A 17068-nucleotide genomic window follows, 5' to 3' on the forward strand; every position below is an offset into this window, starting at 1 on the left:
TCAACGAGTGAACCCTAGTGCAGCCTCTGTGTCACCGAGTGAGCCCTAGTGCAGCCTCTGTGTCACAGAGTGAGCCCTAGTGCAGCCTCTGTGTCACAGAGTGAGCCCTAGTGCAGCCTCTGTGTCACAGAGTGAGCCCTAGTGCAGCCTCTGTGTCACAGAGTGAGCCCTAGTGCAGCCTCTGTGTCACAGTGAGCCCTAGTGCAGCCTCTGTGTCACAGAGTGAGCCCTAGTGCAGCATCCCAGTGTCACCGAGTGAGCCCTAGTGCAGCATCCCAGTGTCACAGAGTGAGCCCTAGTGCAGCATCCCAGTGTCACAGAGTGAGCCCTAGTGCAGCATCCCAGTGTCACCGAGTGAGCCCTAGTGCAGCATCCTAGTGTCAACGAGTGAGCCCTAGTGCAGCCTCTGTGTCACCGAGTGAGCCCTAGTGCAGCCTCTGTGTCACCGAGTGAGCCCTAGTGCAGCCTCTGTGTCACCGAGTGAGCCCTAGTGCAGCCTCTGTGTCACAGAGTGAGCCCTAGTGCAGCCTCTGTGTCACAGAGTGAGCCCTAGTGCAGCCTCTGTGTCACAGAGTGAGCCCTAGTGCAGCCTCTGTGTCACAGAGTGAGCCCTAGTGCAGCCTCTGTGTCACAGAGTGAGCCCTAGTGCAGCCTCTGTGTCACAGAGTGAGCCCTAGTGCAGCCTCTGTGTCACAGAGTGAGCCCTAGTGCAGCCTCTGTGTCACAGAGTGAGCCCTAGTGCAGCATCCCAGTGTCACCGAGTGAGCCCTAGTGCAGCATCCCAGTGTCACCGAGTGAGCCCTAGTGCAGCATCCCAGTGTCACTGAGTGAGCCCTAGTGCAGCATCCCAGTGTCACCGAGTGAGCCCTAGTGCAGCCGCTGTGTCACCGAGTGAGCCCTAGTGCAGCCTCAGTGTCACCGAGGGAGACCTAGTGCAGCCTCTCAGTGTCACCGAGGGAGACCTAGTGCAGTATCCCAGTGTCACCTAGTGAGCCCTAGTGCAGCATCCCAGTGTCACCTAGTGAGTCCTAGTGCAGCATCCCAGTGTCACCGAGTGAGCCCTAGTGCAGCATCCCAGTGTCACCGAGTGAGCCCTAGTGCAGCATCCCAGTGTCACAGAGTGAGCCCTAGTGCAGCCTCTGTGTCACCGAGTGAGCCCTAGTGCAGCCTCTGTCACCGAGTGAGCCCTAGTGCAGCCTCCCAGTGTCACCTAGTGAGCCCTAGTGCAGCCTCCCAGTGTCACCTAGTGAGCCCTAGTGCAGCATCCCAGTGTCACCTAGTGAGCCCTAGTGCAGCATCCCAGTGTCACAGAGTGAGCCCTAGTGCAGCATCCCATTGCCACTGAGTGAGCGCTAGTGCAGCATTCCAGTGTCACCGAGTGCTAGTGCAGCATCCCAGTGTCACTGTGTGAGTCCTAGTGCAGCATCCCAGTGTCACTGTGTGAGTCCTAGTGCAGCATCCCAGTGTCACTGTGTGAGTCCTAGTGCAGCATCCCAGTGTCACTGAGTGAGTCCTAGTGCAGCATCCCAGTGTCACTGAGTGAGTCCTAGTGCAGCATCGCAGTGTCACTGAACGAACACTAGTGTAGCCACCAAGTGTGATTGAGTCCTAGTGCAGCCTCCCAGTGTCAAGTCAAATCAAAGGCATTTGTAACGCGTACATATCACATCCAAAGAGTCTCATGTCATTGTGTGAGTCTGAGAAGTGGTTTCCGGGGTCATAGTGAATCTTAGTACAGTCTTCTAGTGTCACTGAGTGAGTCCGATGGCTGCCTCCCAGTATCATTGAGTGTTGAGTGAGTACTAGTATCCTCCCATTGTCATTGAGTGAGACCTAGTGCAGTCTCCTAGTGTCACTGAGGGATTCCTAGTGCAGTCTCACTGAGTGAGTCAGTGGGCTTCCTCCTAGTGTCATTGAGTGAACATTAGTGCGGTCTCCCAGTGTCATGGAGTTCTAGTTCAGCCTCCCAGTGTCGTTGAGTAAATCCCACAATCACCCCCAGAGTATATCTTAGAGGAGCTTCCTATTGTCACTAAGTAAATAGCAGAGCTGCTACTCAGTGACCTTTCAGTGTTGCTGAATACCTGCTCAACGTCAGTAAGTCAATACTATATGTGCTCCTACTTTTACCTCCACATTGGTATTCTGAACCTCTCTATATTGTCTCTTTTCACTTTTTTTAAATTTCCTTTTTTAGTTTTTCTTTTCCATAGACAACTGCTGAGTATTAGCCTTCCTCTCTCCCAGCTCTGTCTCCCTCAATAATTCTCACTTAATTTCTCCCACGCAGACTCTAGCCCCCTCAATGAGATTGTCTCCGAGTCCTTTGTGCGCTTCTTCGTAGAGGTTGTGGGTCACTATTCACTCTTCCTGGTCCCTGGGGAGCGGGACGAGAAAACTCTGCATCGGGAAGCTTTCCGCAAGTCCGTCTCCTCCAAGAGCCTTCGGCGATTCCTGGAAGTCTTCATGGAAACTCAGATGTTTGGTGGATTTATCCAAGAGCGGGAGCTGCAGAAACAGGGATCCAAAGGTGAGCACCAGCCGGGGTGTGACTGCTGTTCCCAAAGAGGGAGCATTTAATGCAAAGCTGCCTGCTGCTCCCAAAGAGGGAGCATTGAATGCAAAGCTACCTGCTGCTCCCAAAGAGGGAGCTTTTGATGCAAAGCTGCCTGCTTCTCCTAAAGAGAGAACTTTTAATCAAAGCTGCCTACTTCTCCCAAAGAGGGAGATTTAATGCAAAGCTGCCTGCTTCTTCCAAGGAGGGAGCATTTAATGCAAAGCGGGAGAATTTAGTGCAAAGCTGCCTGCTTCTCCCAGAGAGGGAGCATTTAATGCAAAGCTGCCTACTTCTCCCAAATATGGAACATTTAATGCAAAGCTGCCTGCTGCTCCAACCGATGGAGCATTTATTGCAAAGCTGCCTGCTTCCCCCAAAGATGTAGCATTTAATGCAAAGCTGCCTGCTTCTCCAACCGATAAAGCATTTAATGCAAAGCTGCCTGCTGCTCCCAAAGAGGGCGCATTCAAAACAAAGCTGCCCCATCATCAGGCAATAGCGAAGGCTCAGGGCACCATCCTGTAGCAAAATTGCAAAACCTTTCAGTACCCTATGCAAAATGTGATTTTCTTTTTTAAAATAAATAGTTTTGCAGCGTGAATCTTTCTGGATTCACTATGCTGTGCATTATTCCGCGATCTAGTGGTTGGATCCGGGATCGTAGTATTTTTCTGGGGGGGTTTTTCGTAGCCCAGGTGGGCGTCGACGTCAACTGTTTGGTGTCCTCCTGTTACGTCTGTGCGCTTCCCCCAGGCGCTCCCACCTTTGGGCGCCATCTTCAGATTCTTTTTTCCGCTGTTTTGTCTGGATCGTCACCGAGAGGTTCCAGAGATTTTGGAGAAAAAGGAGAAGATAAAGCAGAAAACCACCGAAAAAGTTGGAGAATACATCTAACAATCAAGATCACAGAGCCTGGACGCAAAGAAGGAGAGGAAGATCGAAACTTCGACGTCCAATGGAGAATGAGCATGCAGGGGGCCCCCTGATCGCAGGAATGGACAAAACACCTTTTAAATGAAGCCGTAATTGCCACCACAAGTACGCGCAGAAGGACCAGCACCCGGTTTGCAACCTCTGTCTGCCAATCAACCACGAAAGCAAGGATTGCAACGCCTGCTCTGCATTTACCCCCAAGACCCTCAGAGTAAGGGAAAGACAGAGGAGAGTCCACTACAACATGCAAGGCCAAGGTCAACCTCCGTCGCTCCGGGGCTTGGGCCTCTCCAGTGGAGAAGAGGACAACATCCCCGAGGGACCAGAGGACTACACGGTCGCAGAGACCGATACAAAGTCGACAAAGGAGGTAAGAGAGACGTCAACCCCTAAAACCCAGACAGACTCTCAAAAATCAGTCAAAGTCCTCGAAAGGAGCACTGGCGCCGAAACATTTGATGGCCGCAGCTGCATCCAAGGACAAACTGCCCAGCAGATCCTTCGAAAAGGACTCCCAGTAGACGAAAACCCTAAGAGAAACCTAGGTCGTCGAAGCACGTCCCCAAAAAGGAACGCTCAACGCTGAAGGAAAAAGACCCGAAGGCAACTACAACATCGAAGAGACATGCCGAAACCCTCGACGCCGAACAGGCCGCCGAAATGGAGAGGAAGAAGAGAAGGCTCGAGGCCGAGATGGACAGTATCCTCCAGAGAAAGAAGGATTTTGACGAATGGATGAAAAGATGCACCATCCCTTCGAAGCCCACGACAATTGTCGAAGTCGAGAACGAAGAGGAGTTCGACGCCGAAGAACTCCTGAAAACTCCAGAGCCTGCAGATCAGCAGGGGGAAGAGGGCTTCTATTATGATGAGGGAGAAGGCGAGGAAGACCAACAAACAACCTTGGGATTGGCATCCTCGGTGGTGCAGGACCTGGATTGGCCGGACCTCCATTCCGAAAGCCCGGAAGAGGCCGTAGAAACATATCCTTCGAGGCCTTCGCTGCCAGACGACATTGGCATCTACAATATGGTCATCAAGAATGCAGCTGCAGCATATGGGGTGAAACTAGAGGAAGAGAAACAAACACCCTGCTTTCTCCTAGAGACCCTGCTCCCCACTCAAACTAGGAGCCAATTCCTGCCCATGCTCTCAAATGTCCTGGACCAGGGCAGGGAAGCATTCAAGGAGCCATCAACCTGCAGATCTGTCACACCTAAGACAGAGAAGAAATATAAACATTCCTCTAAGGACCCACCCTACATCCAGGGATCCGTCATGGCTGACTCCATCATTGCCCATTAGATTCCCAACGTTAGACTAATGTTCTGATTTGTTACCTTTGCCTCAGATTGTAAAGCGCTCTGATATCCTTCGGGATCAAGTTTGCGCTATATAAAACTTTATAAATAAAAATAAAAAAAGTGCTGCACCCTGCTGTAGAAAAACGTTGTTTCAGACTCTAGGGACCTCTAGTAATGATCAGAGGTACTGATACCTTCTACAAACAAGCATTTGCAATGCAATAGGTCCCGCAGTTGTGAGAGTTTGAGCTATTGGCATTATAAATGGCAATGCCTTTTATTTACGTGTTGGTTTTTAAAACATAAATATAAGGCATTGTCATTTACAATGCCAACAGTTTAAACTCTTGCAAATGCGAGACCTATTGCATTGCAAATGCTTGTTGGATTTTGGTTGGAAAATGTGATGGACTAGATAAACAAGACACCAATAATGAAAGATCTATGGGAGTACTCTAAAAAGGCATGATGGAGTGCGAAATTTGCAACACCTCGGTGTTCCAGGTATCGCCATCATCACACCTTTCAGGAGAAACCAGTGCAGAAGGCCCATATCTGAGGAAAACTCAGGGGCAGCATTTGAGGAGGAGGTAGAAGCGCCTCTGTAAATGCCCCTCCACCCACAGGGCACGCCATTGGCGTTTCTGTATCTGGGTGATCAGCATCTAAAAAAACAGCAGCAGACAGCAATGCCTAGCTCATACTTTAGCAGCTGTGTCACTCCTGCACAGGATATGATTTACAATCAATGCTAAAAAGTTCTATCTCTGACCTCAGCGGATCCAACCTTTTTTAGGGGTAGTTCTAAACTCTGTGACCGCGAAGCTTCTCCCAACCAAGATAGGGTGATTTCAAAGGCTGCTTCCACTTTTTCACACATCACGTCCTCTAAAAGTGAGAACTATCATGAAATTGTGGGGATGATGGCCTCCTACATTGCCAGAGTGCACACAATCTGCTTTATGTGCTCTAGAGGAGTGTGTGTCCAGACAATGGTCACAAGTGATGGGTAAATGGAAAGATCTAGTGTTGGTTGAGACTTGAATTCATCCCAATTTAAATTTGTGTTATTAGGCAGGCCATTTCTGGACCTGAACCACAGGTGACCATTACCAAAGACTTCTAACTTACAGGGTGGGGACCACATCTGAACTACATGACTGTTCAAAGGTACCTGGATGACAGGAGCAATGAAAGTATCAACTTTCTAGAGCTTAGACGGGTCCGTTTGGCACTTGGAGCATTTTACACGCTCTTTCAAAACAAGTCCGTCCTAATGAGAACAAATATGTCAGCCAAATATTACATCCAAAAACAAGGTGCACCCATTTACTCCAGCTGTCAGCACTAGCACGTTCACAGTGAGTTGCAAGCTACAAGTTGCAAGCTTCAGCTGCTGGTTAGTCTTTCGTCCATGTTCACAAGTGAGTTGTCATCTCTTGTATAACTCACCCACTGTGAAAAAAAGCATTTCCTGGTGTGGTTTGTGGTGGGATCATGAGTTCTCTAGAAATAAAAACTTGAGCATCAAAGAAAACAAGTTTGCAAAGTCTGCACCCCACACTAGATGTCAGGAGTTTGCAAAGCATGTGAATCCGCAGCACTACAAGCTACAAACCAATAGCCAGGTAACATTTTCCTTATTGTTAGTGAGTGATTCTTTCTAGACACTTTTATGAAGCCCGTAACTTTAGGTTTACTTGCTGTAATGTGCACATGAACAAAGTGAGTATTGTTGCATCTTTGGTTTTAAGGATGGCAGGTGCTCACCCAGGACTTGTGCTATGCTTCTGTGAGACTTACTGATCTGTATGTATTTATAGTTATCAGAAACCTGCTCACAAACTCTGTGATACTCGCAAACCTCTTGGTAGAACTGCACTTCTCATCCTTCTGGCCTTCGGCCACTATACAGACTATTGCCATCCAGAAGTGAAGAAGTAGCATCTAAAATCCCTAATATTAATGATAAATGAGTTGCATTAATACATGTTTGGTACCATTTCAGTCATCAAGTGTTTACAGCATTGTGCAAAATGTTCATAATGCCAAAATGTTATGCATTTGTCATTTAGCTCACTGGGGAATTGTAAAGTTACCCCAGCACATCAATTTTCCCTCACAAGTGTTTGTCTGCATAGTCTCAGTTTTTCTAAAAGGTGAGCTGTTGCAGGATTGGGCTTTTTTTTAGTTAGGTGCTCATTTATGGAACACCTTAACCGCAGACCTCCTGCTTGAAATCTCCCTAGAAAGGTTCAGAGCGGAACTAAAGTCCCGTCTTGTTCTAGAACTGAGTTTGCCAGCATTTAGGTGCAGGTAGTAGGATGAAGAACACATCGAAATATGGCTGCATGAAGCTGAGATGGTATATCTAGTCCTGGGCTTTCATTTAACAGACAACCATCCAGCACTTCCATTCTCGCCCTTTTTTCTATTTGGAATATTTGTCACTGTGACCCTTACCTCCGCTTCTGCCCCTTTTCACATGTGCTAACAGTTAAAAGAAAAGAGAAATACATGCGTTTTCCTTAAAATAATGTGGTGAAGTGTCAAAGTATTTAATCAAATCCCTCTCATCCACATTTCTACCAGTGACATGTTCCAGCCACACTCTTCAATTTATTATGTTCCATTTTTGGCCCACCCTGGCCGTGTTATAGTCAGAGGCAGCCTTCTTGATCTGCAGTGCAAAGGGAGAATTATTTTGTTCATTTCTTTTCTTGAAACACCTCAGCTGTTCCAAGTGTCTGGAAAAGATACATTTGCAGACACCTGGGTTGAAATATAGCCCCAACTGCTTCTGCCTTTTGAGTTCTTGGCTGTCAGACCAGAAGATATGTGCTAGGATAGGAATGTCTCCTTCATATTAACCAAACCTGTGTACAGAGGTTTAAGCATGTCCCTGGAAATTGGTGTCCAGAACCTGTTCTGTGACCTGGAGGGGTACACCAAGTGTGCCTTGATAGAATGTGGTGATCTGCTGTCAATGCCCTGAGTGTAACATGCCATGCGTGTAACACATCAGTGGTGACAGTGTACCAATAGTTTGAGAATCTGTAGTGTGACCACTTGTTTTTCTTGTGTCAGTGAGTGTGCAGTCTGCTGACCTCTCTAGTGTAAAGTTCAGCTGTTATGTGAAACCCAGAACCTTCCCCTGACATCCAGTGGACAGCCCCTCACACACACACACAACAGTGGAAGTCTATTTTCTGAATTACTGTATCTGTAGGTTAGAGACCCAGGCACAGAGAAGACAGGTATGGAGACATTGCTGCCCTTAAAAAATCATTATTAGCAGAGGGCTGCTAATTGGTTCTTCCTCAGCACTGCTGGTGCTAGTGGTGAGGGGTGACACTGCAGTTTCTGTCAAGGTGAGGAAGTCTGTGGCCAGAGCCCATCTTTTTGTCTGAGATTACTGCTTCCAGAAGGCTGAGGACAGCCAGGTGCAGAGAACACATACTTCATTATGCACATTATTGTGGCACTCCTTCATGAAGCCTTCCCATTGCTACCTGCTTGGAGAGCTGTCATTTTACACAAAGGGAGTGTCTGTGGAGCGAATTGGGCATGACATTTGAAAGGGAACCAACCCAAACTGATCCTGACGTTTGGGACAGTGGATCCTCCTGTCTGGGAAATGTGTATTAAATGAAAATCCAAACCACCCTACTTTCATCCAGGTCAAAGTTATTTGTGACCTAGAAGGGAGTGCTCACCAGAGAATTTGAAGGACTAGTATGTGCCTTACAGCCATTTTCCCACAGGCGTGGAGACGACACGAGAAGTTTACACTTTCTGCTGGAGGAGCTGAAGATCTGCCTAAAGTGCCTAAAAGCCTGCTAGAACATGCTGCTCAAATTTGACAACTTCCACCAGAGGACACTCAGAGAAAACTTAACTATGGCCAATTTCTCCGATTTAAGGAGGAACAGCTCAAAGAAAATGGATTTTTTTTTTTGTTCAAATCTGTTTTTATTGTGAACACAGCGATAAGCCTACAACCCCTCATCGGGGCCGGCCGCGCAGAGAAAAATCAGTAATAGGAGTAGGTAACCAGGTGAGGTGGATTCCTTAACACAGCGCCCTGCCTACAACCCCCGGGGGGGCCGGCCGCGTGGCTTAAGGGAGTAGAAAGCAAGAGATGGCCATGTGCTGGCAATGTGTCATAGTACGGGGGAGGCGCGTATGAGAAGGAGAGCAGTGGTGTCACATTTTCAAAGGCCCAACAGGGACCAAACTGCCCCAAAGGGGGGCGGAAGCCAGAGTGGCAAGGCAAGAAAAAAGAAAAAGTCGGAAGAGGGAGAGCAGGGGTGAGGTGGAGAGGGGCCAGGGAGGTGTACCTGCGGTCGCCTACAAGAGGCATAAGACGCAAACCAGCACTGGGGGAAGTGACTATGAGCCTAGTCTGCTTGGGTCGGCAGGGATGAGGGCGTCCTCAAACAATTGCAAAGCGCGGAGCCTGGGAGGCATGTGGCGGGCATAGCTGATGGAGCACAGGTGACGCACGAGAGGTTCCCACACTGCTTTAAATCGCACCCCCCTTGATTGTATCCGTGCCGTGAGCAGCTCCATGGTCAGGACCTGCCAGAGGCGCACGAACCAGGAAGCTATCGGCGGTGCCTCAGCCCGCTTCCAGTATAGAGCAATGAGTTGTTTGGCAGCGCCTAGCATGTGGAGGGTGAGGATCCAGTCGCTGCGCGTGAGTGCTTTAAGTGTGGGGGGTCGTATGCCCAGCAGTAGTGTGCAAACCTCCTCAGGGAGGGGAAAACCCAACACCTCCTTAATGTGACTGAGGACCTCCTTCCAAAAGACAGCCAGGGCAGGGCACGACCACCAGATGTGTATGAAGTCGCCAGTCGCAGTGCCACACCTCCAGCACAGCGGTGAGGAGGCAGGGAACATTTTGCTGAGTCGCAGGGGGGTGTAGTACCATTGTGTTAACATCTTGTACGCGTTTTCCCTCTGCGGGATGCTGCGGTAGGATTTGGGGATGTCGTTCCAGAGCCTAGACCACTGAGATGGCGTGATTTCAGTGCCAGTTGCCGTCTGCCACTGTCTCTGGTAGGGATGCGCAGGCGGAGTGGAGGGATGCTGCAAGATGTTGTAAATTTGGGAGATGAGTCGTTTCAGTCCCCCGAGGGAGCGTGCCAACTTCTCAAATGGAGTGTGCGCCCTGGAAGCAGCCTGATACATGTCGTCTCCCGAGGTCCAGTGGCGCAGCTGCGCGTACTGTAAGCTGGCAGTTGAAGGGAGGTTGAACTCTTCTCTGCAGTCCAGCCACGATTTAGGCGACCCACCAAGAAAAAGATCTCCTGCAACCCTGCAGTCTCCTTGGGTCCAGCTCTCGAATGCCCGGGTCTGAGCAGCAGGGGGAAAGTGCGGGTTGCCTGCAATGGGGGTGTGCGGAGAGGGGAACGTGGTCAGACCTTTGGACACTGCCACTCTGTCCCATACTTCAAGAACCGTCCTCGTGGGGACCGCCATGTATGCACTTCTGGAGCGCGCCACCCGCGGTAACCAAGGCAGGTCCCATATGGTGCGCCCCGTAACCACTCGGTCCATGTGGAACCAGTGCTTGTCGCTTTCGCGTGCACCCCATTCTATCACGAACCGGAGATGCGCCGCCCAATAGTAGTGGAGAAGATTCGGGCAGGCGAGGCCGCCCCTGTCTCTCGGCTCCATGAGGACTTTCTGTGAGAACCGGGGCCGTTTGCCTCCCCATATGAAAGACGTGAGGTCGCGTTGGAGGTTCTTGATGCAGTGAATCGGTATCGGGGTGGGGAGGCACTGGAAGACATATAGAATGCGGGGGAGGACCGACATCTTGACCGCGTTGAGCCGCCCCAGCCAGGAAATCATCAGGGGTTTCCATTTCCGCAGGTCCGCCAGGACTTCCTTTCGGCAAGCAGCCCAGTTCCTCGAGGACCACGAGTCGAGGTGGGGAGTGAGGTCCAGACCCAGGTATTTGATGTGGTCATCCGCCCAACGGTAGGGCGTGACCCCCTTCAGGAGGGAGACCTCCTCCTCGGGGATGGTGAGGTTAAGCGCCCAAGATTTGGTGTGGTTAATTTTAAGGCCGGACGCCCGCTCGAACAGTGTGAGGGCGTCGTGCACCGCTGGGAGGGAGACTCGAGGGTTCGTGAGAGTAAGGATCAGGTCGTCCGCGAACAGCGCTACTGTGTTAGCACGCCCCCCGTGGGGGATGCCATGTATGTCAGGGGCACGCCTAATCAGCTCCGCCAGCGGCTCAACCGCCAGGGCGAACAGGAGCGGCGAGAGCGGGCATCCCTGCCTCGTACCCCTGTGGATCGAGAGCGGCGGTGTCAGTTGGCCGTTGACCCGGATTCTAGCCTGTGGGCCAATGTAAGGGGCCATGCACCTGGAGATCATGGTAGGGCCAAGACCTAGTTTCTCAAGGACCGCCCTCAGGAAGGTCCAGTCGACCCGGTCGAAGGCCTTTTCCGCGTCTAGCGAGAGGAGGCAGGCCGGGATTTTCCAATGGTGTACCTTTCCCACCAAGTGCGCCAACCTGCGAACATTATCGGCCCCCTGGCGGTCCCGTATAAAACCCACCTGGTCCGGGTTCACCAGACCCGGCATATGCGGATCCAGCCGTTTGGCCAGGATCTTAGTGTAAATCTTAAGATCGGTGTTAAGGAGGGCGATGGGGCGGTAGGAAGCACACAGGTCGGGGTCCTTCCCAGGTTTGGGGATCAAGGCTATTTCCGCCATGCCCATATCGGGGGACGGGCCGGTGGCGTCAGAAAAGGAGCTGTAGAGGCGCAGCAGATGCGGGCGGAGCTGGGTCAGGAACAGGCGATAGAAGGCCAACGGCAGGCCATCCGGCCCCGGGGTTTTCCCCACGGGGAGGTCCCCTATAGCCTCTGTCACTTCCTCCTCCCGCGGGGGGTCCTCCAACGTGGCTGCACACGCCGGGGACAGCGGGGATCCCTCAAAGTTCGCGAGCACGGCCTCCCGTGCCTCCGCAGAGGTGGGCTCCTCGGCGTATAGAGAGGAGTAATAATCAACAAATGCAGCCTGTTTGGCCCTCTCAGAGGTGGCACGGGTGCCATCCTGCCGCTTGACATTAGCGATGTGGGCCCTAGCGGCGCGCGCCCGCAGTCTGCCTGCTAGTAGGCGACCTACCTTGTCCCCTCCCTCATAATACCGTTGCTTGAGCGCCAGCAGGGAGAATTCCGCCTTGTTAGTGCGCAGGGCGCGGAGTTGCCCCCTGAGATTGGCAAGGGCTCTCTTTGTCGTCCGAGTGGGGGCGTCCCGATCTCGGGCCTCCGCCAGCTTGATCTCACTGGCCAGGTCAGTTTCCAACTTGAACACCTCCTTCCTCCGCGCCACCGCCAAGGAGGTGATGTGGCCCCGAATGGTGGCCTTGAAGGCATCCCACACCGTGTGAAAGGGCAGGTCGGGGGTGTCATTAACGGTGAAATACGAGTCTATGGCGTCACGGATGCTGGCGACGTCATCTGGGTCTCGAAGGACTCTCGGCGGGAGCACCCACCTGCGTTCGCGAGTGGCACGAGCCTGGGGGTCCTGCAGTAACAGCTCCACGTGGGCGTGGTCCGACAGGGAGATGTCGGATATAGCAGCAGCTAAGGAGTCTCGGGCCAGTTCAAGGGAGGTAAACAGATAGTCGATACGGGAGTACGTCCGGTGGGAATGTGAGTAGAAGGAGTAATCTCGGGACCCCGGGTTATGATAGCGCCACACGTCCACGAGACCCAGGTCTGTAAGCTGCGTCCTGAGGGTAGAAGACATCGCTCCCGCGCCGTTAAAGGGGGCGCCCGCGCGGTCCAGCTCGGGGTCCCAGACAAGATTGAAGTCACCGCCCAGGATTGTATTAGCGTCGCCCGTTGGGAAGTGTTCACGCAATAGTGTCTGGAGGTATTTGTCCTGCGACTGGTTGGGTGCATACACACATCCCAGAGTGAACTGTGCACAGCCTATCTGTACCGTGGTTCGGAGGAAGCGCCCGTCAGTGCTTTTAAAGGGTTTCACGGGTCCCCGCCTAATGCCAGCCCTACAGAGGATTGCCACCCCCGCTGTCTTGGTGTCAGAGGATGCCCAGAACTGTGTGGGGTATCTAGGGTGCGCCATGCGTTTGATGTCCCCTCTGAGGAGGTGTGTCTCCTGGAGGAGAACAATGTCGGGGGAGTGGTGCAGGAGGTAGCGCCATATCTGCCTTCGCTTGTTGGGAGAGTTGAGCCCCTTGACATTGAGGGAAAGGACCTTCAAGGGTGTAGGGATGTTTGCTGTCATAGCGCTAAGGGGGGTTGGAGTCGCGCAAGTCCCGGCCTAGCAGACCTCCCCGCAAGCGGGACAGCAGAAGCGTCAACTCGTCGCCAGCGCGGCAACCCCCGCAGGACCCACCATGCCACCCCTCCGCAAGCGCGGGGAAGGAACAGGAAGAGAGGGATGTGTAAGGGGGAAGTAGGAAGAGAGGAGAGAAAGAAAGAAGAAAAGGCGCAGAGGGGAAACAGAACCAAAACAGGCCGACGGGCCCAGTGTACAGTGTCCCAGGTACCGGACATCCTCTACCCGAGGGTTTGGACGAACTCAGGAATGTCACTTCCTACGGGACAAAGGGAGGGAGCGGAGATCTGGAAAAGTAGTGTGCAAACAAGTCGTCTCAGAGCCCGTCTACCCCGCTGCCTCGAGGTAGTTCGGGGGGTGCGCCGGGCCGTGGGGTCCATTCAGCCCGGTCAGGCGGCCACAGGGCGCTGGGGCTCGGCGATGCGGTGCTCGGCCTGGAAGAGGCGAAGGGTGTTGTCCATTTCTAGAGCAGTGGGATCAGGCCACCGTGATGGATGAGGGCAAGGCCAAGCGCCCAGCTGGCAAGCGCGCGCCCAGGGTAGCATGAGATACAACAGCAGCGATCAGCGGCCGTCCGGCGTTGAGGGGCGATCCCCACCCTCCGAGCCAGAAGCGAGGAGTTGGGAGGCCTGCTCCTCGCGGTCGCCCTCAAGGGAGCGGATGTGTGCGATGATGTCCTGTTTGGTCTGAGAAGCAGAGAGCGCGTCCACCGGAGGGGACCTTCGGCGGGGGCGCACAGTGGACCAATCTGGGCGCGGGGGGCCCTTTTCCGAGCGGGGGGGGCGAGTCGGGCTGTGGTCCGGGGACTCCGGCATGCCTAGCAGGTGTGCCGCTTCTCGGTAGGACCGGAGAGCCCTACGCTTGCCCTCCCACTTGAAGATGAGAGCAAAAGGGTGGCCCCACTGGTAGGAGACGTTGAGGGTCCGGAGCCTCTCGGTGATCGGGCGGAAGACCTTTCTTCTGTGGAGTGTTGTGGGGGCCAAGTCCTGGTAGATCTGGATCTTGTGGCCCTCGTACCGCAGGTCTGGATTGTCCCTAGCTACCTTCAAAATGGCCTCCTTCTCAGTAAAGTAGTGGAGTCTAGTGACGATGTCGGGCAAGAGGCCCGCTTTTCCTCCCGCTCCAAAGACCCGGTGTGCGCGGTCGAGGCGCGGCGGGGGGGCGTCCTCCTCGCCCCACACCGCTTGCAAGAGCAGGGCCACGTAGGCCATGGTATTAGTCCCCTCTTCTCCAAGTGGCACACCCCGTATGCGGAGGTTGTTAGGTCGTCCCCTGTTTTCCAAGTCCTCCTGCTTGATCTGAAGCTGGATGTGTTGTTCCTCAAGGGTCGCCACTCTCTGCCAGATCTGCTCCAGGTCTTCGGTGCGGGAGTCGACCGTTTTCTCCAGGCCGTCGACTCGATCGCCGAGGTCAGTGACTTCCCTGCGCATTTCTTTGACGCAGGTGTGGACCTCCGTTCTGAGGGATCCAATCTCCGTCTTCAGATCAGCCATGAAGGAGGTCATGAAGGCCTGCGTCACCGGTGGAGAGTCGGCTGGCGGCGGGGGCTTCCCCCCTGATGCCGATGAGGGGCCACCGGAAGATGGTGGGGAGCCCGCCTTGCCCCACATAGAAGCTACTGATGCCCCTCTGGTCGTCGTGGGCGGGGGGTCCGGCTTGGTCCCCTTGCCGCGAGTCATGATCCCCTCGAGGCGTCACGGGGCAGTGGGGGGCAGGTTCGGCTTCCACGCACAGTCGCCGGGCCGAGGTGGGGGGCGCTTCGAGGGAGGACGCACTGGTGCCCTGTGGTGTAGCTGCCCGGGTTCCACGATCTAGGGCTCAAGGCCACGATGCAGGAGATGGCAATGCGTGCCGCTGCCCTCGCTGTCCGTAGCCGGGTCCGTCCTCTGACAAGGCGTGGGGCGCACTCAAGTTGAAGGAGTCCAGAATGTGGTGGGGCCGCTGGAGCGGGAGCAGCAACCGGGGAGGCAAGGTAGCGATGAGGCAGGAGAGACGTTAGGTGGGTGATGGCTACAGGTGTCCCACGGCAGATCGGGCCTGGGGCCCACAGGCGGGGGGCCTCCGAAGATTCTTGGCTAGGCGCAGTCCCCTTGTCCCACCAGGGTCAGGGCCTATTCCCAGTGCAGCGTCCAGCCAGCCCCTTCACAGCAGTCGAAGAGTGTCCATGAGGGCCCCCCAGGCGTCCCAGCCCCCTAGCAGTGGGAAGCCCAGCGCCGGGAAAAGCAGAAGGCAAAGGCTCCCGGGGCCCCCGTGTGGTCGCGGCAGGTTCGCCCGGTCTGCGGCCCACCAGGCTTGGCAGGGCCGGGCCTTAGCAGGGAGGCGGCCAGAAGACTTGTCCAGAGGATGTGGGGCTCACCAAGGCTCAGGGCCCGCTTGCACGCTGCCAGTGAGTCCAGGGCAGCCGGGGGCACTCCGGCAAGGATCGTCCGTGAGCGGGGTCAGCCCTCTGCCGAGGGGGGAAGATGGCGGGAAGACCAACCGCCAAGCCCCGCAACCGCCGGACCCCCCGGGAAGGCAGCAGGGGGGGGGGGAGGAGGTCAGCGCGCTGCAGCTCACCGGGTGGGTCCAGCGACGGGCGATGGAGCAAGGGCTTGTGGGCAGGGGCCGCCGGCAAGTCCTCGGGTCTGGGCCTGTTTTTCCCGCCGAAGCCGGGGGCTCGCGTAGGCTCGGCGTCCAGGCCGCCGCTGTGTGCTCCGCTCGTGGCAGCCCGGCTCCAACAGCTCCGGCGCGACTTCGCCGGCGACAGGCTGGTTCCGCTGGTGCAGGGAGGCCACGGGTGGGAGCAGGGGTGCTCCGGAGCCTCACCCGGGACGCAGTGTCGGGCCTCTCCCCGGGAGCCAGTCCAGGCGTATCAGCAGAGGGTCCACAGCAAGATGGCGGCCAGCGGCCGACTGCGGGGGTCCCGGAGGCCGGTGCTGCAACCACTGAATGCCCGACAGCCGCCGCTCGCCGTCCAGGAAAGACACCAGCAGGGTCGTTGGCGCACGGGGGGACCCCAGGAGTGGATGTTCCCCCGAAACTACGCAGAAACAGGCCAATTAAAGCAGCGGGGCGACGGAGCTCAGGCGAGACACGTCCGCTCACATCGCTGTCTCGGCCACGCCCCCAGAAAATGGATTTTATCATCCAAGCCAAACAACATGAAAGAAAAGTTGCAGGATCGCGACTATCCAGAAAAAATCCTTTAAATTTTTTTCAAAGAAAGCAACTAATCAAAACAAGGAAGCTCTACTTGGTCCACCAGTCAGAAATGAAAACGCGATTCCCCTAACGTGTGTAACAACTTATAATACCATCTTGAATTGCATAAAAAAAATTGTAAACAAGAACTTGTGCATAATCCAATCAGGAAACCGAAAATGGGATAAAAACCTCTTCTCTTTCAAAAACGCAGAGCTTCAAATACAGTCTGGTAAGAACAAGACCTCAAAACCGTATAGCCACTGATGTAAGAAGCACAGAAGGTTATGGGCTCTCCCGGATGTGACTGGACACCATGCCTATGGAAACTACGTCTGCCATCTAACGAGTACAACAAAAACTCTGAACCTTAAACCAGATAACACCTGGACATTACGAAAACACACAAATTGCAATCCACAAACATAATTTTAAAATACGTGGGCATGACCTCCTGAGGGATCAAGACGGGAATAAAAGAACATAATATAAGGTGCAGAAGAAACAGAACACAAATGACAGAACACTTCATCCAACATGGACACACACCCAATGACATGAATTGGGTAATTATAGAACAATTGTAAAACTCTTCAGGAAATCTGGAAAGCTGCCTCTTTGAGAAAGAACAACGGTGGATATACCAAATGTCAACTCATAAAGCAGGCCTGAATGACAATACACCTTGGAGCTATATCCTATGTACTAAGTATAAAGTTGAATGTATAAAAAAACTGCATTAATTTAGACCGCTCCTGATGATTTA

General features: G+C 53.6%; 1 protein-coding gene across 3 annotated transcripts in view; it reads left to right on the forward strand.

The window, feature by feature from the left end:
* The window catches only part of DENND2A (DENN domain containing 2A), a 370372-nt gene that overhangs the window by 305092 nt on the left and 48212 nt on the right, over positions 1 to 17068 (forward strand). For all 3 annotated transcript variants that reach the window (XM_086953048.1, XM_086953046.1, XM_086953049.1), the window contains one exon: positions 2291 to 2530. In XM_086953048.1, the coding sequence (XP_086809174.1) occupies positions 2291 to 2530 (240 nt within the window). The remainder of the gene's footprint in view (positions 1 to 2290; positions 2531 to 17068) is intronic.

This window comes from Lissotriton vulgaris, chromosome 1_2 (genome assembly GCF_964263255.1).
Source record: "Lissotriton vulgaris chromosome 1_2, aLisVul1.2, whole genome shotgun sequence".
Taxonomy (NCBI): domain Eukaryota; kingdom Metazoa; phylum Chordata; class Amphibia; order Caudata; family Salamandridae; genus Lissotriton; species Lissotriton vulgaris.